Source organism: Piliocolobus tephrosceles, chromosome 20 (genome assembly GCF_002776525.5).
Source record: "Piliocolobus tephrosceles isolate RC106 chromosome 20, ASM277652v3, whole genome shotgun sequence".
Taxonomy (NCBI): Eukaryota; Metazoa; Chordata; class Mammalia; order Primates; family Cercopithecidae; genus Piliocolobus; species Piliocolobus tephrosceles.
In genome coordinates, this window is record NC_045453.1 from 3,209,530 (window position 1) to 3,233,378 (window position 23,849).

The window sequence follows — 23,849 nt, forward strand, 5'->3', positions numbered from 1 at the left end:
GAGACGGGCAGAGCAAGGTTGGTGCGCGGTTAGGGTAAGGGCAACGTGCGGTCAAGACTGAGGAAAGAGGAAGGGAAGGAGTGAAGAATAGAGGTGAGAGGGTGTTGGGTGGGGGTGGAGGGAGGCGGTGAGAGGAAGCAGAGCAGCCGTGGTATTCAGAGCAAGTATAAATAGCCGCCTGGACAGAGCTCGGCCAGACAGAGGTTTGTAGCTGCAGCTGCAGGCAAGCCTGGCCACTGTTGGCTGCAGCAGGACATCACAGGCACAGTCCCCGGGGCTCTGAGCAGACACCCCTTGCCATTGCCACACCTCCAGATGCTCTCCCAGCTAGCCAAGCTGCGGGGCAGCCTCCTCCTGATGGTTGCCACCGTGTCTGTGGCTCAACAGACAGGGCAGGAGGCAGGTAGAGGCTGTGAGACACTTGTAGTCCAGCACGGCCACTGTAGCTACACCTTCTTGCTGCCCAAGCCTGAGCCCTGTCCTCCAGGGCCTGAGGCCTCCAGGGACTCCAACACCCTCCAGAGGGAATCACTGGCTAACCCACTGCACCTGGAGAAGTTGCCCACCCAACAGGTGAAACGGCTGGAGCAGGCACTGCAGAACAACACGCAGTGGCTGCAGAAGGTACGGGGCATGGGAGGCTTGCAGGGGGCAGAGGGCGGCTTTGGAGTCTGTCACAATCGGCAGGTGGAGCGTCCATCCGAGAGGCCTTCCCTGAGCACAGAGGGTTGGCTCTGAGTCGCACAGAGAGGGGCAGGGATGGGCCTGAGGCCACACAGCAAGATTGGGCAGTGTCAGCTGGCAACCTCGCTCTTTAACTGCCATCCCTCCATTCATCCAACAGAAATCCATTCAGCCCTGACCAAGGGCTGGACAGACCAAGCTATGCTGGGTGCTGGGGATACAACAGTATAGTATGTCTCCCTCCGGACTAGCGGGGGAAAGAGGCAATAAGAGACAATCTACTATGTCAGATGGTGAAGCAAAATGAAGAAGGAAGAGGGCAAGTGGTGGCCCTGGGTGGCTGCTTGAGGTCAGATCATTAGAGAGTACATCTCAGAGGTGACATTTGAACCCAGAGAACAAGGAAAGTGATAGAGTGGGCCAGGCAGGTATTTGAGGGAACGTTCTGAAAAGGGAGCAGCATGTGTGTTGACCGTGAAGTGGGAATGCGTCCACAGCGGTGAGTGCCTGGAGAACCGCAGGGCGATGGACTGTGTGGCTGGAGCAGAGCAGAGGGAGCAAAGGTGTGGGGAGGTCTGAGAGGTGAGAGAAGGGCAGGCCATGCAGCTGTGGGGGCTGCTGGAAAGACTTCAGCTTTTGTTCTGAGTGTTGTGGGAGCCACTGCAAAGTTTTGAGCAGAGACAGACACTGGTGATTTGATTTGAACAGCATGGACTGTAGGAGGCAGGGTAGAAGCAAGAAGTCCAAAGAGATGGCTGCTGCAGCCACCAGGTGCGAGGTACCGGAGGCCTGGAGCAGAACGGGACTGGGAGGGGGTGTGGCCAGTCCGATTCTGGTGGGTTCTGGAGGTAGAGCCCATCAGCTCTGCTGGTGAATTGGATGTGGAGTGGGAGGAAGCAAGGAGCTGAGGACGCCACTGTGGTTTTGGCCCAAGACCAGGACTGCTGTAGAATGCCCTGTCACACTTTCATCTTTCAGCAAACAGTGTGAGCACCTACTGTGTACCCTCGGCGAAGCACCAACTACAGAGGTGTGCAAGGCAGGCTTGGCCCTGGCAGGGTACGAGGGCACAAGAGACATCCTGGGGGTCTGATTTGGGACTCTTGAGAGTCCCTAAGTGAGAGCTACCAAGGAAAGGGAGAGGGACCCAGGAGAGAGTCTGGGCAGTGACTGGGGAATGAAGGATGCAAACCAATTCCTGGAGTTTTAGCAGGTATTAAACAGCAGACAAGCTTGACAACCACCTCTGGCTCCCGGGAAGATGACTGTCATGGTTGCCACCCTGGCTCCCTGCTAACATTCGGCCCCCACCCCCTATTCTCCTTGCAGCAGACCAAAGAATCCCCATCAAAACCTAAGTTACATCCTCTCCCTCCTCCCAGGGCTACCATGCATCCGAATAAAAGCAAGAACCCTTACTCCCTGGAGTTCCCTCTCCCAGACCCCTACTTGGCTTACCCCAGCCTCCTATCCTCTCCAATGTCACCTCCTCAGAGGCCCTTCCTGCCCACCCTGTATAAAATAGCCACCCTCCTTCTTTCACCCTTTATCTCTTCTGCCAGTTTTGTTGTTTTTTTTTCTTAGCACTTATCCCTACCTAATGTTCTTAAAAACATTTCTTTTGGTCTGTGAGCTCCCAGAGGGTAGACACCATTTCTCTTTTGCTCACTCTTGGGTTCCCAGGGCCTAGAATAGTGCCTAACATGTAGAAGGTACTCAATAAATGTCTGTAGCATGGGTGCATGCATGAATGCATAAATGTTCTTCCAACCTCTCAGGTCCCAGGTCTCCATCCTGCTCCATGATGACACAAAATTGGCATGGATGGGATTCTGAGCCCAAAACCCATGACCTTGACCTCCCCCAACATCCCGTCGGAGGGTCCATGGGTGTCTCAACTCCAGAGGTGTCTGAGATGACTCCCTACTCTTCTCCAAACACCCTCCTCGTGGCTGCCTCTCTCTGTTTAGGGTATGACGCCACCCTGCCACAGGCTGTCTGTGCCCTGGGGGTGTCCTGTGGCTCCCACCTATCCCCCAGGCAGCAGGCCCAGCCCATCCTACGGCCTAGGCTTCTCTCATGGTCCATCTTTCTGGCTCAGGCCTTGTCATCTTTCCCATGGACAATGTCCTCACTTCCCACTGGGCCTCCTACCCCAAGTCTCACCTCTCACTCTCATCCATCTTTGAATCCCCTGGGTGTCGGATGCTTGGGAAACATTGGCTGAGAGCTGATGGCTTGAACTGATGGCTTGCAGGATCAGAAGGTCACCTGGTCCGACACCTCAGCCTGAGATGGAATGTCCTCTCCAGACATCCATTCACCTAGCCTGAAAATCCTGAGCTGGGGTCAGTCAGGTCACCATAGAGTGCCGTGGAGCCTAACATCACTGATATGGGAGTTCAGCTGACCTGGCTGCAGGTACTTCCCTACCACATGGCTATGGATGAGCAGGTTTCAGTCTCCCTGTCTGCAAAATGGTGAAAATGTCAGTATGTCATTTGACATACAGGTGAAAGTGACAGTGTGTCAGGGATGGCTGGGAAAATAAGTTAGACTGCCCACACAGCACTCCCAGCCTGCTGCCTGGCTTTGTGCTTCACAAAGACACAGGGGAGCTCACCTGAGCAGTGTGATGGGCTTTTCTTCAATTCAGCATAATCCCTATTTTAAGCCCCTGAACCAATGAGTGGGAGAAGCTTGATCTTGGTCAAGCCAGTACAAGGGTTGCACGTGTCCTTGGATCTGGGAATGTCAACTGTCCACGCTGGTGTTCTCAAGGACTCCTCAGTCCTACACAGTCTCTGGTGTTTGCGGTGCCATCTCCTGGGGTAGGAGCCCCTTGGGTTGAGCACTCCTTCATCCCCTTGGCAATCAAGTCACTGCCAGGTCGCCCAATGCCTATGGAGCCTGCCACAAGATCAGACCCATCAGCCTAGATACACCAGGTCACCACATTCCCTGGGTCTATCACCTCCTTGGGCAGCAGCAGGGCCCGAAAGGTGAGAGCTCTGACTCTGGAGCCCAGCTGCTGGGATTCCAGTCTCATTTCTGCCCCTTGCTGTGTGAACTGGAGTTGCTTCATCTCTCTGAGCCTTGGTTTCCTCACCTACAAAACAAGGTGAAAACACTACCTACCTCTGAGGATTTAACAAGATGATGCCAGGAAGTCCTTGGCCTGGTGTCAGGTGTATAGTAAACACTCAACACATGTTGGCTATTTCCACCGGGGGTTGTCCCTAGAAGTGGAGACATGGGTCCTGCAATTCTTAGGTCCTTCTTCACTCCAGTTGAGACACGTGACCCTTGGTTCATGTAAACAATAATTTTTCTCTCTCCCCTCTGACACTCCTGGGCCCCAGTGGGGGGTGCTTGCTACCTTCTGTAGCTGTAGCTGTGACCTTCCTCTGGTTCTTCTCTTGATCCAGGCATATCTCAGATCTTCTGAAACTCAAAGCCCCCTTTTTTGTTTTTTTTTGCTTTTTTCTCTAACATCCCAGAAAAGTTAAAAAAGAGTTTTGAAATACTCTCATCTAATGGCACCATCATCATCATCATCATCACCATCATCACCATTGCCATAAGGGATGAAGAAGCTCTCAGCAAGATTCTATTCATCTAGACAGACACAGGGGAGATCCTCCCTGTCACGAATCCCAGAGGCCAACATCTGCTCAGCCTGTGCCCCCAACTCCCCTCCTGTTTCCCCAGTGTACAGGTGAGGAAACAGGCCAGAGAGGGAAAGTGACTTGCCAGAGTCAAGTAGCAGTGAAAGTCAATCTGGATTCTCAGTCCAAACTGCAGGTTCTTTTGGAGGCAAGGGAAGCAAGATCTCGAGAGGATGGGGTGCTCTTGGTGCACTCTTCAACTGCAGAGTTTCCAAGTCCCCAGATACCCACTCTCTTTTCCTAGCATACAGCTTGCTGTGTCCTACTGCCAGTGCTCATCCGGCATGGGGAGAGCCCCGGCCTTGCCCCTTCTCTCTCTCTCCTCTTTCACACTCTCCTTCTCTCCTGCACTCCCCTTTCCTTTCTTCTCCCTGCTCTCCTCCTCCTTCTGCCCCCCTCCCTCTCCTCCTCCTCCCTCCTGGAAAGCCCCTGCCCCAGTGACTCCCATCTGGAGTCAGCTCCTGGGGCTGCACATCAGCTCTGGGCTCTGCTCCACCCCCTGCATCTGGATGAAAAGCTGCAGGCAGGAATATTGAGGAGGTTGGGGGACAGAGCCAGCTGCAGTGCAGGCATCTCTAGCTGGGCTGGGCAGCTCAGTGGCTAGTCACATGACCTCCTCTGTCCACCGCGTCCTCGTTCTAGGACCCAGTGCTGGCCCTTCCCTCTCAGTGCCTCATCCTGAGGCTGGGAGGAGAATGACAGCACCTACTCCTGACCTTCTATGTGAGGTCAAGAGAAGCAGAGCAGGGAAAGCCTCTGCACACAGCAGGTGCTCAATAAGGGCTCCCGTGTGTGACTGCCACTTCCCCAGTTGCTCCAGGTGTCCCAGCCAAGAAGTGCCATCCTCTGCCTTCTCCTCATGTCCTCACAGAATGATCCATTTTACAGATGAGGAGAATGAGGAAAACCAGGGCCAGACACGAGCCCCAGGCTCCCTGGCCCACCCCCACCACCTGAGGGCAGCACATCTTCCCCAGTCTCTGAGATCCCAGGGACAGGGCTGACTCCACCTGGAAACCAAGGGTGAGAACTACTTTCTCACCTTTAGGGAGCAGCCAGTAGCTGCTGGCCTGGAGTCCATGGTAGCCTTCTCTCTATCTCCGTCTATCTCTGTCTGTCTCTGTCTCTTTCCCTCTCTCTCTCTTAAAGACAAGGTCTGGCTCTCTCAGTCACGCTGGAGTGCACTGGTGCAATCACAACTCACTGCAGCCTTGAACTCCTGAGCTCAAGCGATCCTCCCACCTCAGTCTTCCAAGTAGGTGGGACAGCAGACGCGAGCCACCGTGGTCAGTCTGTCTCTCTATTTCTGCGTCTCTCTGCCTCTGTGGATCTCTCTTGGGGCGCTCGCGGTGGCCCTGACTCACTGTTGCTAACTCTGTGGGTGTCTCTGTCTCTGATTCTCTCTCTTGGTTGGCTATCAAAGTGTCTCCCTGCATCCTTCCCTGTCTCTTTCTCAGCTCCTCCTTTTCTCACCCCGAGGCCATCCCTCCCACCTCTACCTCTCTGGGTATCCACACTGAAGACCCAGGGCACATCTTCCAGAAGACCGATACCCACCCTGCAGCTGGCAGCTCAGCCGGGGCCTCTTTCTCTTCCTCCTCTGCACCCAAAACCAAGCAGAGAGGGGTCAGGGGCTGGGCAGGGGCCTCCCAACCTGGCACTGCCCCAGCCTCTGCTGTTTGCTCCAGGTCTCTGACGTCAAACCTTAGAATAACTCGGCCCTTGGCCTGGCAGTTGTGAGGCCCTGCCTAGCTGGGTGTGGGTCAAGAGAGTACCAAGGAGAAACCCAGGGTGGGGTCCTTGCCCAGCCTGAGACCCTCCCAAACTGACCTGGTTTGGGAGCCAGGGTTCCAGTTGCCCCAGCCTTCCCAGGCTGCCCACAAATTCTTGGCATTTTCAGCCTTCAGTTATCCAAACAAGAAATGAGTCTCGGTGCCGAACAAAATATCTTGGGGTTTGATTTCCTAACCTCAACACTGGCTCCTTTCTAAGCAGTTTGGGACTGGGGGATGGGGTGGGGGGAACAGCATCTACTTCTTAGAGTAATGGGATTATTTTTCCAAGAAGGGGGCCTAGAAACAGCTGGCACAGATACCCTCAGCCTGGGGATGACCAGCTGGCTCATGTCCAGGATGAGGTGGGGGTGCAGGGCAGGCACCAGCAGCAGCAGCCCCCCTGGCGACTTTCCCCAGAGGGACGGGTTTGTTTGTTCAACTGGCTTGGCCAGCCATCCCACAGAGGACAGGGCCACAGAGGGCAGGGCCACATGTTTCTAGTTTTCTCCTACCCGGCCTTAGAGCTCAGCCAAGCTGGGATGTACACAGACCTTCTTCCCCTTCTCCTTGAGCAGGAAATGTTAGAAAACAGGCCCCAGGTCTGCCCCCTAAGCCTACACCTCCAGTCAGACTCGGGCCACAGTTTGTTTGCATAACCTCAGAGCCAGCTCTGAAATGTCTGGAATGAACCCTGAGAGATGGCTGTGGGGTCTGGGGAGGACCAAGTTGAGGTCAGGAGGTCAAGTCCCAGGGGTACCACTCCAAGCTATGGGAGCCCGGGAAAGCCACATATATCAGTTGGCTCCTCTCTAAAGTGGAATTCAAGATACTCGTGCCTCCCAGAATGAGCGGAGGATGAAAAAGCAGTTATGACGTAATGAGTAAGTGCTTATTTAGTGAGCATTTACTATATGGCACATACTGTCCTAGGTGCTTTATGTTACTGCATTTAATTCTTACCATGACTCAGTAAAGTAAGATTGCTTGTCCACTAACAGATGAGGAAACTGAGGCACCAAGAGATTAGGTGACTTGCCCAAGATCATACAGCCAAGAAGGGTGAAGTCAGATTCAGTCATCTGATGCCAGAACTTGTTATCTCAGCACTTAGGACGGTTTCCTGTCCAGTAAATAAGCTATGTCCATAATGGGCGGGTCCCTGGGTAGTAGTTGGTACCTGGAAAATATAGAGGACCCTGGTCCTCAGAGGGGAGACCCATAGCTGCTAGATTTTTCTTCCCCCAGGAGCCCTTAGGCCAAGGAGAGCTTCCCTAGGGCTTTTCTGCCAGGGATGATTCAGGCAGGGCCTCAGGCAGCTGTGGCCATTCCGAAAAGCTAAGGGGCTCCAGAAGCTCTGTCTGGGTGTCCCCACAATTGCACACCCCATTCTTGGCCCAGGGCCTGGGGGTAAATCCCACAGAGGGCCAGTGTAGGTCCTGAGTCCCAGTTGACTCAGTTTGAATCCCAGCTCCACTGCTTACTGGCTGTGCCTTCTCAGACCATTGCTTTTCCACTCTGTGTCTTGGTTTCCTTATCTGTGAAGTGAGAACAATAACAGAAGCCACTTTGCAGGTTATTGAGGTGATTAAATGAGGCAACGCACATGTGGGGCTCTGTACACGTCCTGGCAGAAAGTAAGTACTCAGTAAACCTAAAGACTCCAGGATTCACAGTGGAAGGAATCCTGTCATACCATCCATATCTTACTGTAGTTTGCTTTTGTTCCCTCAACTTTACATCTGTGACATTTTTAGCTGTGCCAATATGAAAAAGACCTGAGCTTCAGTTTTTCAATGTATAAAATGGAGGTGGATGATACACACATTGCCTGGGTTTGCTGTGAGGCTCAAAAGGCAGGTCGGGGGATGTGCCTGGCACTGCTCCAGCGTGCAGAGAACCAGGAGATGCTACTATTGTTTCTTCTGTCTTCTGGGGTGAGTGCTTTGCTGTGGCGAATTCACATATGGGACTTTCCCTGGGCCAGGCACTTTATATGTGTCTTATAAACATTGACTCATAAACCTTGTGGCATCAAAAGTTGTTTAACCTCTCTGTGCCTCATCTGTAAAACGGGCTGATAACAGGTCCTACCTTGGAGGGTGGCTACAAGGACTTAATATACCTAGTGGTTAGAACAGTGCTGAGCATATAACAACTGTTCAATAGGTATGTTGCCAAGCAAAATGGGCACACCATTCCATTCTGTGACATTCAAGTGTCAGGGAGGTGAGCAATTGCAAACACCGCCCAAGATCAAGGTTGAAATATAGACGACTACCAAAGGCATAGCTGAGCCTGAGGAGGCAGGGACCCTGGCAGCCCCGCCCAAGTCCAGATGGCAGAGGCAGGCCCTGCTCCCCCTCCCTCTGCAGCCGCTTCCCCCACACTCCTCATCTTCTTGTGGCCTTTTACCTAGGATGGACACTGGACCTACCACCCCATCAGAGGTGAGGCTCAGGAGCCAGGGAAGTCCCAAATATTGCACAAATATGGGAAGCGCTACTGTGTGCCAGTCACTGCGCTAGGCCTCATGAACAAGACAGACAAGAATCCCAGCCCAGCTCCTGCAGAGCGCAGATCCCTGTGGCCATTTCCCTATTCCTTCCAGGCCCTCTGCAAGGAGGAAACAATGAGGCCACTGAGGTTCAGAGAAGCTCATCACTGGCAGAGAAAAGAAATGGCAAAGCTATTGAGCAAGCTTGCTGACTCTCAGTGCAGTGCTCCAGGCCCGGACCACACTGGATGTTTGGAGAAGCTGGGCCTGTGTCAAAGAATTGAGGGTTGAGCTAGGGTTGAGAAGCTCATCCCTCCACGAGAGCCCGTTGGTCCCCGACTCTCTCTACCCCTGGCTCCCTGTCCACTGGCTCTGCTTGCCCAGAGCCTAACCCAGAAGAAAAGCAATAGAATGTCTTTCAGAGAGGAAAACAACAAGGAAGGCTTGGGCCCAGCTGCTCAGACAGGACAAGACAAACCATCTCAGTCTGCATTGAGCCACAGAGTGAGGGCCTAGTGCAGGCCTGGGGGAGAGAAGCAAGGCACAGGAGGAGGGGCTAACCCTCACAAATCACAAGTCAGCCCATTGTCAGAATGAGGAAACTGAGGACTGGGGATGGCAGAGAAGAGAAGCAAGAGGGTTCAACGCCTATAAGCTCTGGAAAAGCAGTATATTAGTTATCTATTGCAGCATAGCCAATTACCCTAAAACATTCAGCAGCTTAAAATAATACTAAACATTTGTTATCTTTCAGTTTCTGAGGGTCAGGAATTCTGAAGCAACTTAACAAGGTAGTTTTTTTCATGTGGCTGCACTCAGATATCAGCTAGGGCTGCACTCATCTGAAGGCTTGACCGGGGCTGGGGCTCAGCCTCCTGTGTCTGGTGAGCTGCTGGCCATGGGTAGAAGGCCTCAGTTCCCCTCCAGATGGGTTCCTCCCCAGGGCTGCTTAAGGGCCCTCAGGCCATGGTGGCCTACTTCCCCTAGAGCATGGGGTCCAAGAGAGGGCAAGACAGAAGACACAATGCAATGGTTTAGCCAAGGAAGTCACACTAACATTTCTATAATATCTAATTAGTCATGCTAGTTAGTCCTGACTTCTTGAGAGAGGGGACTATACAAGGGCATGAGCACCAGGATCCCTGGGGTCACTCTGAAGGCTAGCTGCCACAAGCAACCCACTGAATGGCTAAGGCTGTGGTCTTTGGAGACCAGAGGCCTGTATTTAAATCCAATCTTTGCCACTTAGGCAAGGTGCTCATCTTCTCAGTGCCTTCCTTTCCTCATCTATAAAATGGTGACAATGGAAGAACCAAGGACTAAATGAGCTGTATTTGTAGGGCCTTGGGGCCATGCCTGGGACACAGTAACCCTTTAGATATCTTCCTTGGGAGACCCTGGCAGCAGTGCGGAGCCTGGCCTGTTCTGGTAGCTGCTGTCTCCCCAGCACCATGCACAAGTCTCGGCACATCTGAACGAGTTGGTTAGAGGAAGTAAATGAAGTAAATGAGCACCAAGAGTATGTCTTGCTCATTTCTAGAACATTCCTCCTACAAATACCCCAAGCTGACTCCTTCCCTCCATTCCCCCTGGGAACCCTCCTGCCTGCCCCTCCCATCTCTGTGCTAGTGTTTCTTCCCCTTTCTTTCTGCCCTGGCACCAGTTAGCTCTCTGTTCTCTGGCCTATGTGGTCTCCACTGCCTTTGCCTCTCACAGGCTCTAGCAGTGGCTGGGCCTGGGCTCGAGGCTCCAAACTTGCTTCTAGATGCCAAACAACTATTCAATGGAAATCTGGCCCCTTTCACAAAACTGACCCATCTGTTCTTTCAACAAATATTTATCGAGGACCTCTTATGTGCCTGGCTCTATTCTAGGCATGGAGGATGCGCTCATGAACAGGGAAGACAAATCTCTACACTCCTGGGGCTCTTCTGGTGGGGGAATCGGACAAATGACAAATGACTGAAGTGATTTCACATGGCATGAAGTACTGTGTAGAAGCCAGAGTGGACACTGTGATAAACAGGTGGAGTAGAGTGGGGGTGGTCAGGGAATGCTTCTCAGAGGAGGTGACATTTTCAGGGAGACCTGGAAGAGAGAAGGATGCTGGTGGGAGATGCTCTGGTGCTACTGAGATTGGGGAGGTGTGGATGTGTGTTGGGAGGGGGTGCAATAAGCAACTCTGTGGCTGCTGTGGCCACCTCTGCAGACCCTAGGGCCTCTCCTCCAAAAGCGCAGAAACCACCAGGCACAACCTCTGCCAAGGGCAGTTTGTTAACGATGGTCAAAATCACAAATGTTTTGGGAGGCTGAGGTGAGGTGGGAGGATCACTCAAGCTCAGGAGTTCGAGACCAGCCTGAGTCAACAAAGCGAGACCCTGGTCTCTACAAAAAATGCTGAAAAATTAGCTGGGCCTGGTGGCACATGCCTATAGTCCCAGCTACTTGAGAGGCTAAGGTGGGGGAATCGCTTGAGCCTGGGGGTTTGAGGCTGCATTGAGCCATAATCACACCATTGCACTCCAGCCTGCGTGATAGAGCAGGACTCTGTCTCAAAAAACAAAGGACCAAAAACATGTGATTTCACTCAGCAATTCTACGTCGAAGGATTTATTCCCCACATAGGCTGTGGGAGTGTTAAGTGACAGGTGTACAAGGATATTCATAGCAGCCCTGTTTGTGATGGTTAAAGCCTGGAAACATCCTACAGGTCCAGCTAGAAGGGACTAGATGAGGATACAATGGAGGCCCATAGATGGAATTGCAAGCAGCTTACAATGCTGAGGCTAGTCTACCTGGATGAATGTGGAACACGCTATGAATTGTGTTAAGCAAAAGGAAGCCAGGTGCGGAACAGCAAGCTGAGGTTTTTGTAGACTGAAGGGCAGGTGGCGGGATGGAAGCATAATTACTGCAGATGTATGCATAGCGTTTCTCTGAAGGAAACCCAGGAACCTCCCTCAGTGGCCTGTAGGGAGGGAACTGTGGGTTGAGGCAGGGACAGAAAAATTTGTTTTTCACTTCACTCCTTTTTGTTCCTTGGAATTTTGAACAATGTGTTTATATCACCCATTTGAAAAATAAAATTACAAAGATTTACGTTTAAGTTGAAACACACACACAAAGCTATGAAAGCTCTGACCCCCCAGATTTTCATACATCTGGACCAGATCTGGCCATTAGCTCCTGTGTACAGCCTCTGGCACTTTACTTTCCTGATTGGGACCTCAGTTTCCCCATCTGTGAAATGGAGGGGATGGGAGCTGAGTGGTCCCTGAGGGCATCATTTAGGTCTCCCCCTCACTAAGTCTTTGCTCCCCAGATGTCTCCCTGCCTGGGCTCCTACCCCTGGGGCATCCCTGCTAAAGCCCTTTTCCTTTTACGGTCAGGCCAGGCTTAAATCTCCACACCCTGCACCACCTCAGCCATGGGGCCTTGGTTCAGCCTAGGACCTAGAACAGGCTTCATCCCAATTCCCACACCATCCCAGTGCAGCCTGGTTTGGACTCTGTTCATTGGGGGTTGTTTTGCCTGTTTCCAAAGCAAAGAATTTTGTTCTCTACTAAAGGAATCTGCAAGGAGTCCTGGTCCTCTCTTAGCCACATGGGAGCCACGGCAGGGTTTAGAGCAGAAGGAGTCATAATCTGAGAGGTTGACCTCTCACTGGCTACATGTGGAGCAGAGCCTGGGGGCCCAGGGAGCGAGGACAGATGCTGAGAGTATCAAGGAAGCTGTGATCCCCACTAGAGATAATTGGTGGAAGTGGCGAGGCTGGGCAGAAATGGTCAGATTCTGCATGCACCCAAGGGTAGAGACAACAGATTGGATGCAGGATGTGAGAGAAACAAAGGAAAGCAGGGTAGCTCTGAGAGACTGGGTCTGAACAACTATAAGGATATAGTTTACTTAATGCACACCCCGATTCACAGAAGCTCTCATGCTTTGGGTCTGGTTCCGGAACAAGTCTGGGCAGAGACCCAGGAACTGGATCAACAGGCAGAAGCCAGCAGCAGGGTTCACCTCGTCCTCTGGGTGCACTGGCTGCAGGGCTAAAGCCTGGGTCGCACCCTGGGTGAGGGAAGCACCACTTTCACCCACTCAGCCCCGCCCTGACCCTCCTACACCCACCAGACCTGACCTCCCAGCCTTCCAAATCAGTAGACCTGGGGATGAATCTAGCATCTGCCAACTTGATGGGTGACCTCAGGGAAGTGACTCTGAGCCTGAACCTCCATTTGCTCATCTATAATTGGGGTCAACAGCAGAGCCTACAAATATCCAGACACTCTTCCAGGCCCCAGAAGTCAGGCAAAGTCCTTGCACTCTCAGAGTTGGTAGCCTGCTGGGGATACCAGTGAGGAACCTTGTGTGGGATGGGTCTTCAGGGGTCTTAACCTTTCCTGTGCCCTGGGGTCCTTTGGCATCCGGAGAAGCTCCAGACCCTCTCTCAGAAAAACAATGTTTTTTGAAATGTAAAATTAAATGCATAGATTTATAAAGGAAACAAATTGCCTTGAGATGCAAATGTCAACATAACAGAAAACAGGTTTCTGATATAGTCCTATATTACTTGTGTATTAATGCACAAAATAACAAGACAGAGTGGTGGGTCAAGTACCTTCCATCACTCTGAGGCTGAGATGAGTATACACAATATGTTGTAGACGTCCATAATCACTGCAGTGAGACGTTAGAGTATCTGCGGTTTCTACTAGTGACAATGCCACAGGCCCTGCTATCACCACCGTTAATAGCCTGTGGCATATACTCACCACCACAGGAAAAACCAATTTCAGTTAGAGATTAGTGGGAAAAGAATATCCTTTTTTTTTTAATGCAAGTTTATAGGTTCCTTGAATTCTATTTGCAGATCCCCAGGGGTCCGGGACATCAGTTAAGGACTCCTATATATACTAGTTGTTAAATGTTCTATTAATTATGCCTGTATACAATCTCATTCTACTTTTAAAATCCAAACAATTTCGATATAGGTAATATAGAAAGAAAATACCATCAGCATCACCCCATTGCCACCCCCTCCCCTGAAGCAAATCACTACTGTTAACAGTTTGGTCTTCTCCGTTTTTATATAAAAATACACCATTTGGATCATTCTTACACATAAATGGATCCACATTGTAGGTAGTGTTCTGCCTCTTGGTTTTGTTTTTACTCACAAGCCTGATGGGGACATCTTTTCAGACCAGCACCTGATGCAGCTCAACCTCATTCTTTTTTGTTTGTTTGTTTGTTTGTTTTGTTTTAAGATAGGGTTTCGCTCTGTCACCCAGGCTGGAGCGCAGTGTCACGATCAGAGCTCACTGCAGCCACCTCCTGCAGTCAAGCCATCCTCCTGCCTCAGCCCCTCAAGGAGCTGGGACTACAGGCACACACCATCACATTCAGCTAATTTTGTTCTGTTTTTAGTAGACACAAGTTTTCACCATGTTACCCAGGCTGGTCTCTAAATCCTGAGCTTAAGCAATCCACCCACCTTAGCCTCCCAAAGTCCTGGGCTTATAGGTGTGAGCCACTGTGCCCAGCCATCAACCTCATTGTTTTTAACAGCTACATAGTGTCACGCACGTCCATGTGAAGAGACCACCAAACAGGCTTTGTGTGAACAATAAAGCTTTTAATCCCCTGGGTGCAGGCGGACTGAGTCTGAAAAAGGAGTCAGCAAAGGGAAATAGGGGTGGGGCAGTTTTATAGGATTTGGGTAGGTAGTGGAAAATCACAGTTAAAGGAGGTTGTTCTCTGGCGGGCAGGGGCAGGGGTTACAAGGTGCTTGGTGGGGGAGCTTCTGAGACTCATTGTGCAGGAGAAGGAAGGTCACAAGGTAATGTCATCAGTTAAGGCAGGAACCGGCCATTTTCACTTCTTTTGTGAAGAAGTGAAACTTCTTCAGTTGCCTCAGGCCATCTGGATTTATATATGCAGGCTTGGGCTCAGAGGCCTGACATTCCTGTCTTTTTATATTAATAAGAAAAACAAAACAAAATAGTGGTGAAGTGTTGGGGTGGCAAAAATTTTTGGGGGTGGTATGGAGAGATAATGAGCGATGTTTCTCAGGGCTGCTTCGAGAGGGATTGGGGCAGCATCGGAACCTAGAGTGGGAGAAATTAAACTGAAGAAAGATTTTGGGGTAAATGGTGATATTGTGGGGTTGTTAGAAGGAGCATTTGTCATATAGAATGATTGGTGATGGCCTGGATGCAGTTTTGTATGAATTGAAAAACTAAATGGAAGACACAAGGTTCAAATAAGAGAAGGAGAAAAATAGGTATTAAAGGACTAAGAATCGAGAGGACCTAGGACTTCCAGTTAGAGAGTGTCCAAGAGGGTTCAGTGTAATTATTTGCTTGATTGGCAAGTTTTTGGGCTCACTCCTTGAGTTTTTCTATGTTGTCATATACCAGGCCAGATTGATTTAGGTTAAAAAAAGCATTCTTCATTTAGAAATATGCAGAGTCCTCCTTTTCCAGCAGTGAGTAAGTCGAGGCCTATTCCTGCCTTTTTATATTAATAATAAGAAAAACAAAACAAAATAGTAGTGAAGTGTTGGTGTCATGAGGGGAACAGGAAGCTGTTTGGTCCCATTTGCCAACTGAATTTTGGGAGTAAGGAAAACTAGTGTGCATGTGCCTGTCCAATTAGCAGGTAGACACATGTAGGTAGAGGAGCCGCAGAGGAAGAAGAGACCTTGTGCAAGGCAAAACTGGAAATGCAAAGTGAAAAGATGAGAAGGAGTACTAAAAGGTGTCTTGTACCCAGACTCCTAGGGATCCAGCTAGGGTGGCAGCTGTCAGAGGTTGTAACGGGGACTGATGGGGTAACTGCCTAGAGGTGGAGGTTCAATTTTCATGGTGTATGAGAAAGTGTCTACTATCTATGAACAACCATTCACTGTTATTTACAGGGTTGGGTATAAGCAAACAAGAAGAGGGCCTGGGAGGAGAGTCTGAAGAACAAGGGGAAGGTAGCCAAGGATGGAGTGAAATACACAGTAAACGTCTTAAAGGAAATGAGAGGATTTAAGAGGCAAGCTGGTGGCTTGTAACCCACATGGAAGAGGTTATGAAAGGACAATAGAATGGATTGAGCCTGTGAGGCTGGAAGGAGGAATTTTCCTCGGTCCAAGAACCATTTGCCTTGTGTGGGAAAAGATTGACAGGTGGAAGTTTCAGTGGAAGAATAGGTGGAAATGATGGAAAAAAGTAAATCATGAGAAAGGGCTTGACTAAAGTAACAGGGGCTGTCCCTGAACGCTTGCGGCTGTACAGTCCAGGTAAATTGCTGAGGCTGATGGGTGTCAGGGTCAGTCCAAGTGAAACCAAAGAGAGGCTGGGATGAAAGATGCAAAGGAATAGTAAAGAAAGCATCTTTGAGATCCAGAACAGAATAATGGGTTGTGGAGGGAGGTATTGAGGACAGGAGAGTATATGGGTTTGGCACCATGGGGTGGACAGGCAAGACAATTTGGTTGATAAGGCGAAGATCTTGGACCAGCCTGTAAGACTTGTCCAGGTTAAAATGTCTCAACCTAATAAGGGAACTGGGCAGGTGGGGATAATTAAAAAGAAGTGCATAAAAGAATGTTGTCCCAGTTAGCACCAAAGTTGGGGAGTTTTAAGGAGTCTAGCAGCCTGGCCGTCAATACCCACAACAGTTATGGAGGCGAGGGAAACAGGCCCTTGAAAAGAAGGTAATGTGGAGTGGGCGGCCTCCGTATTGATTAAGAAGGGGACGGAGTTACCCTCCACTGTAAGAGTTACCCAAAGCATCTGTGATGGTCCAGGAGGCTTCCGAGGTGATCAGGCAGCGTCAGTCTTCAGCTGCTAAGCCGAGAAGACCTGGGAAGGAGTCAGTCAGAGAGTCTTGGGCCAGAGTTCCAGGGGCTCTGGGTGTGGCTGTCGGGCAAGTCGGACAGTTCAATTTCCAGTGGGGTCCCGCACAGATGGGACACAGCTTTGGAGGAATCCCAGGCTGTGGGCATTCCTTGGCCCAGTGGCTAGATTTTCAGCACTTGAAGCAAGCTCCCGTGGGAGGAGGTCCTGGAGGAACACCTGACCACTGCAGCTTAGGTGTTTTGAAGTTCTTGTGTGCTGGAGATGTGGCTGGGGTCTCTCTTACAGCAGAGGCAAGTAATTGCAACTCAGAAATAAGTTGTCACTTGGCTGCCTCTTCTCTATTATTGTACACCTTGAAGGCAAGGTTAATTAAGTCCTGTTGTGGGGTTTAAGGGCCGAAATCTAATTTTTGGAGCTTTTTCTAATGTTGGGAGTAGATTAGGTAATAAAATGCATATTAAGGATAAGGAGGCCTTCTGGTCCCTCTGGGTCTAGGGTTGTGAAGCGTCTACGGGTAGCTAAGCGGGCCATGAACTGGGCTGGGTTTTTATATTTGATGGAAAAGGGCCTAAACGCTAACTGATTTGGGAGAGGTCGGATAAAGAAAAAGGAGCATTAACCTTGACTATGTCTTCAGCTCCAGCCACCTCTCTAAGAGGAAATTGTTGGGCAAGTGGGGGAGGGCTAGTCGCTGAACGAAACTGTAAGCCAGACCAGGTGTGAGGAGGGGAGGTGATAGAAGGATTATAGGGTGGGGGAGCGGAGGCTGAGAAAGAATTGGGACCTGGCTCGGCCAGGCGAGGAGCAGCCTGGGGGAGATGGGGAGAGGTCAGATGAGTCTGTAGAAAGGGAGGATTCAAAGGACTCAGAGCTTGGGGTGGTGACTGAAGACAGGCGAGAAAAAAGAAAGAGTTGGGATGAGTCATATTGGGAGCAGAGACTAAGGAGAGACCAATGTGTAAAAGAATGCCCGGACGTCAGGCGCCTCAGACCATTTGCTCATTGTTTGACAAAAATCATCCAGGTCTCGTAATATGGAGAAATCAAAAGTGCCATTTTCTGGCCACTTAGAACCATCGTCGAGTTTGTATTGGGGACTAGTAGTATTGCAGAATAAAATAAGGCATTTAGGTTTTAGGTCAGGTGTGAGTTGAAGAGGTTTTAAGTTCTTGAGAGTACAGGCTAAGAGAGAAGAAGGGGGAATGCAGGGTGGAATGTTGCCCACAGTGAAGAGGTAAGTTTAAAGAGAAAGGTAGAGACACGGAGAAGGGGGTGGTGAGCAGCCCTGGGCTGTAATGTGGGTGAGCCTCCAAAGCAGGCGTCCCTGTAATTGACTTGCCACCAAGGAAATGTGGGTGAATGACCAAGGCAGGAGTCCCCGTGGAGATCAGATACCAGGGGAAGACCGTCTTCCCGAGTCCGTGACCGTCGCCAGGGTTTTGGGTCCACAGATAAAATGTGTCTCCTTTGTCTCTACTAGAGAGGAAAAAGAACTGGAATTGGAAGGACAGGAAGATTGAACAGTAGTGAGAGAGGATGGAGAAGAGAGTGAAAAGACTGCTTACTCGATTTGAAATTGGTGAGATGTTCCTTGGGCTGGCTGGTCTGAGGACCCAAGGTCGTAGGTGGATCTCCTCACAGAGTGAAGGCGAGGACAGGGGACGGGTCTCCCAAAGGAGTCCTCCTGTCCGGGGTCTTCAGAACCAAATGTCACACGGGTCCATGTGAAGAGACCATCAAACAGGCTTTGTGTGAGCAATAAAGCTTTTTAATCACCTGGGTGCAGGCGGACTGAGTCCAAAAAAGGAGTTAGCAAGGGGAAATAGGGGTGGGGCAGTTTTATAGAATTTGCGTAGGTAGTGGAAAATTACAATTAAAAGGGATTATTCTCTGGCGGGCAGGGGCTGGGGTCACAAGGTGCTCGGTGGGGAGCTCCGGAGACTTATTGTCCAGGAGAAGGAATGTTACAAGGTAATGTCATCAGTTAAGGCAGGAACCGGCCATTTTCACTTCTTTTGTGGTTTTTCAGTTGCTTCAGGCCATCTGGATGTTTCCGTGCAGGCTTCAGCTCAGAGGCCTGACACATAGTAAGCTATGGCCCAGACATACCAGAATTTGTCATGTGTTCATTATGTAACTACAACCAGAGTCATCTCAGGAATGTTCCCTGCAACCCAGGGGAAGGCGCTATGATTATCTTCTTTTAGAGAAAAGGCTCAGACAGGTAGAGCCCTCAGCTTGAGGTCACACAGCCAGTAAGCTAAGAGCTGTGATTCACACGCAGGTCGATCCATACAAAGCGCTCCTCTCTCTACGTTCGTTTTTATCTGCAGTTGATAAAATGCTTTTCCCAAGCAGGAACCTCATGCACCATTTTCCATGGGAGAGAGATAGATGCAGGGCATACCATTGTTAGTCATCTTCATTTTGATCCTCAGATACAAGACACCCTCCCACCTCAAGGCCTTTGCACTTGCCTTTTCCTCTGTCTGGAATTCCCTCCCTCCTGACTCTCCCAGACCTGGCTTTTTCTCAGCCTCTCAGCCCAGATGGCCCTCTCTGGTGGGGCTTTCTCCATCGTCCTGGCTAAACTTGCCTACATCCCCACATATTTTCTTCATAGCATTCATCGAGGTTTTAGTGCAACTGATATATTTAGTCGAAGTGCCCTGGAATCAGAAACTTTACCAATTTTGCTCATTTCTGATTATCTAGTACCTAATACAGGGTGAGCACATAGTAGGTGCTCAAGAAATAATTCCTGGCCAGGCGCGGTGGCTCAAGCCTGTAATCCCAGCACTTTGGGAGGCCGAGACGGGCAGATCACGAGGTCAGGAGATCGAGACCATCCTGGCTAACATGCTGAAACCCCGTCTCTACTAAAAAATACAAAAAAAACTAGCTGGGGGAGGTGGCGGGCGCCTGTAGTCCCGGCTATTCGGGAGGCTGAGGCAGGAGAATGGTGTAAACCCGGGAGACGGAGCTTGCAGTGAGCTGAGATCCAGCCACTGCACTCCAGCCTGGGCGACAGAGCGAGACTCCATCTCAGGAAAAAAAATAAAAAAAGAAATAATTCCTGAATGAGCGCACGAATGAAACTCAGAGAGGGTGAGGGGGTTCACTGGAGGAAACCTATTTACTGTTACATATGTATATCTGGGGCATTTTATAGAACCTTGTGTTGGGGGCATTGTTTTTATTGAGATAGGACACACCTACAACAAAATCTACCCTTTTCTCACACAGTTCCATGAGTTTTGACAGATGTATACAGTTATGTAACCACCAGCACAATCATGACATAGAACATTGCCAATATCCCAAAAAAGCTCCCCTGTGTCCTTTAACAATCAATCCCTACACCCCCGGACCCAGGTTCTGGCAATCACAGATTCTGACATTTTTAGAGAGTCATACAAAGAGACTCCTACAGTATGGAACCATTGGAGTTGCATATTTTTCAGTCATGATCCATCTGAGGTTCATCTGTGTGTTTGCACACATCAATGTTTCTTTCCTTTTTATTGCTCAATGTAGTCCATTGCATGGGTGGACTGCAATTTCTCCATTCACCAATTGATGTCCATTTTATATAAATAATGCAGGAGAGAAGCAGGCTTGAGCAGATCTCCTTGACCACAGAGGCCATGGATCTGCACCTGTTATATGTCTGGATCACCCCTCCTCCCCTAGCCCCTGCCTGTGAAAATTCTTTCCTTTCCTTCAAGACCCTTTTCAAAAGCCCTCTCCCCAGCAAGGAACAGAGCGTGCTGACCCGTGACACAGATCTGTAAAGTGGGGCTCAGAGAAACATGGTACTCTCCAAGGGCCCACAATGAGAGTATGGCAGAGCCAGAACTCAAACCCAGGGCCAAGAGGAGGGGGTGGTAGACCAGGGACCAAAGTTCAGCCTCTTTGCCGGCTGGGTGATAAGAAGTCAGGCCTTTTTACCCATCATAGGCCTGAGAATTCAGCAGCCTGAGAGTGATGGAGAAGGGGCAGGTCTAATCCTGGAGTTGGTGCAGGGCATAGAGAGCAGTAAATCCCATATTGGGTCAGTTCCTCCACTGGGATCTGTCCCCTGCCCTTCCAGCTGGTGCCTGAGCCGTGGGCCAGACCCAGCTCCCACCACCCAGGCCAGTGTTAGCCTCCAGAGCCCAGCTCAGCCTAACTGAGCCCATCTGCCGAGATTATCCATCCCAGGGCCTGTGCTGGTGAGCGGGTGTGGCAAATTGGGTGATGGGCTTCAGCTGTGGGTAGCCTTTGCTCTGCCCAGCCACTTGCAACTGCAGGACAAGTTGGGGACCAGTGAGGTGCTTGGGGATCTCCAATCACTCGAGAGGACACTGAGCTGCTCTGAATCACCAGCTCAGCTCTGCAACCCTCAGGCAAGGAGTCTTAGAGCCTAGCCTGCCAGATGATGACCTTGGGCAAGACTTCTGGGCCTCAGTTTGTCCATGTTCAGGCAAATAAGAAGCTTGGGGAAGACGCCTGGGAAAGTCTCACCTCAGGCATGAATTTGCTGTTTGACCGCTTGGAGCAGGTGCTCAGTACCTGGATGTCTGTTTTATAATTTAGGTTCTAGGAGGTCAATGAAGTCTGAAAAAGCCTGAGACCAAACTCGGTGTAGTTGTGTTTGTCCTTATCCATGCTGGTGGGCCCAGCCAGCCACACATTAGAATCTCCTGGGAGCTGACAGAGGGGTTAGAGGTAGGAAGGCACAAAAAGGCAGACCCATGGGGAGGAGGGCAGCCTGGCCCAGAATAAGGCGAGTAAACAGATTTGAAATCCACATTGGGATCACAGTGGGCAGTACTTACTGGTGGGTTGAGTGTGGCCGCTAAGGAAAAGAGAAGTTAAGATTGAGGTCTGGGTCTGGGGTTTCAGAACTGGGTGGGGCCATTTCCTGAGATGGGAAAGACTTGGAAGAATGGGGTAGGAGTTGCAGAGACAGGGGCAGTGGGAGCTGAGGATCGAAGAGTTTCACACTGGACTCAAGATGCTCATTGGAAACCATGCAGAGATGGTGAGTTGGGGACATGCAGGGGAGAAGTCTGGGTGGGAGATGGTGATGGCCCCATCAGCACGGGGTATGTGGAACTCCAAAGACTGGTCTCAGCACCTCGGGCAGGGCCCTGATTCATTTGGAGCCTCAGACCCCTTGGCATCTGGTCCTGGTGAAGTTTAATGATCCTTTCTCAGAAATGGATAAAATCAAAGCATAGGAACACTCAGTAATATGAAAATCATAAGCAAAATATGAAAAATAAAATCTGTGATCAGGCATAGCATTATCCAGTGGTGGGTCTGATGTCCATAATTCCAAAGTCACAGTGAGTAAAAACAATATTTTAACATACTGTAAGAATGTGTTGTGATATGAAAATATTTGGGATTTCTATTGGTAATGACTATCAGGACCTGCTAGTGCAGCTGTGGTTTGTGACCTAAGCTCATAACTGAAGGAAATGCCAAATTTTAATTGCAGATTAGTGGACAAAAAAATGTGATTTTTTTTTTTCTCACTCAAGTTCATGGAGCCTGTGGTTCTTCATTAAGGACCCCTGACCTAGGGAGTGAATGTACATAGAGACAAGGATCCAGGACTGGGCCATGGGAGCCCTGCCATGTAGAAGTCTGTAAAGGAAGAGTCAGAGAGTGGGTGATTAGGGGCTAGGAGGAAGCCAGGATTGGGGGGAAGTCATCCAGCAACAGGGAGTGGCCATCCAGGTGATCACTCCTGAGATGTCAAGAAAGATGAGGACACAAAAGTGTCCCTTGAGTGCAGTGACAAGGAGGGCTATCTATGACAAGGTGAATTAAAGAGCAAAGGGGGAACTGGGCATCGTGGTGTTCACCCATTTGGGAGCTATCTGGGAGGTGGGAGGATTGCCTGAAGCCAGGAGTTTGAGGCTGCAGTGAGCCATGATCACATCACTGCATTCTAGCCTGGGCAACAGTGAGACCCCAGAAGGCAAAGGGACCTCCCAGGATGGAGAGACGTGACTGGAGGTATACAGGAGAATGAACGCTATGGGTTATATTTATTCTCTATACTTTTTTTTTTTTTTGAGACACGATCTCACTCTGTTACCCAAGCTGGAGTGCAGTGGTGCCATCTCAGCTCACCGCAACCTCCGCCTCCCGGGTTCCAGCAGTCCTCCTGCCTCAGTCTCCTGGGTAGCTAAGACCACAGGCTTGTGCCACTATGCCTGACTAATTTTTGTATTTTTAGTAGAGATGGAGTTTCGCCATGTTGCGCAGGCTGGTCTCAAACTCCTGGGCTCAAATGATCCACCCTCCTTAGCCTCCTAAAGTACTGGGATTACAGGTGTGAGCCACTGCACCTGGCCTCTATGCTTTTTTGTATGTGTGAAATGTAACATCATTATATTATTAACGTTATTTTTTTTTTAAGTGAGGGTGGGTATGGAGGTGAGAAAATGGAGACAACTTGTAGAAGTTTTGTGTTGAGGAGATCAGAGAAATTGGAGAAGCAGCCAGAGAGGCTGTGGAGTTAGTTTTTAGATGGGAGCTGTTAGCGCATGCTTGTGTGCTGCAGGGAGGGGGTGGGCTAATGATGCAGGGAAAGAAGGAAGGGGGTCTCTCTGGTTTTCAGTCTCCGTTGCCATCTCTGCATCAAGGGCTCTCACACTTGAGCAGGCATCTGACTCAGCCAGGGGGGTTGTTAACCACAGATGTCTGGGCATCATTAAGAGTTTCCGGTTCAGGAGGTCTGGGGTAGGACCTGGAAATTCGCATTTTTAATGAGCTCTCAGAAGAACCACACTTTGAGAAACACAGCTGTAACCAGTACTACTACCACCTACAAGCACCCGCTCCAGGATTTGATAATGGAACTTGCTCCCTTTGAAACACTCCAGGGTGAGGAAGGGATGGGAGTGAACAGTCAAGATGGAAGAGGGGAGAAGAGATGAAGGAGGAAGTGGCTGGAGCCTGGCCCAAACCAAGGTCACCACCTCTCCTGGAGAGCAACCATCTTCCAGAGACCCTGGGAGCTGTCCAGTTGGACCTTCTGAAAGATTGAGTGAGAGGGCAAGGGAAAGAGCCAGGGAAGGAGCCAGGGACGGGGGTGGGGGGCGTGGTGAGAGGCCAGCATGTGTGCCGAATGGAGAGGCAATGGTGGATGGGAGCCGGCTTTCTGCCCGCAGGCACTGAGCCCTGAGAACACACTGTTCACCTTTACAACAGGATACTGGTGTCATGCCAGACCAGCTCTCCTGCCCTTGGGAAAGGAGCAGCCCTGTCAAAGAAATGAACATTTGCACGTGGGATCCCAGAACATCCAAGCTGGGAGAACCCTTGGAGACTGGCCAGTCCAGCCCCATTTGGCAGATGGAGGAGGTCTGAAAATCGA

General features: G+C 50.3%; 1 protein-coding gene across 2 annotated transcripts in view; it reads left to right on the forward strand.

Annotated features, from left to right (window-relative positions):
- The first annotated feature begins 201 nt into the window (after nucleotides 1-201).
- Nucleotides 202-23,849, forward strand: part of ANGPT4 (angiopoietin 4) — a 44,199-nt gene continuing 20,551 nt past the window's right edge. For both annotated transcript variants that reach the window (XM_023220612.3, XM_023220611.3), the window contains exon 1: nucleotides 202-624. In XM_023220612.3, the coding sequence (XP_023076380.1) occupies nucleotides 316-624 (309 nt within the window). In that variant the 5' untranslated portion in view covers nucleotides 202-315. The remainder of the gene's footprint in view (nucleotides 625-23,849) is intronic.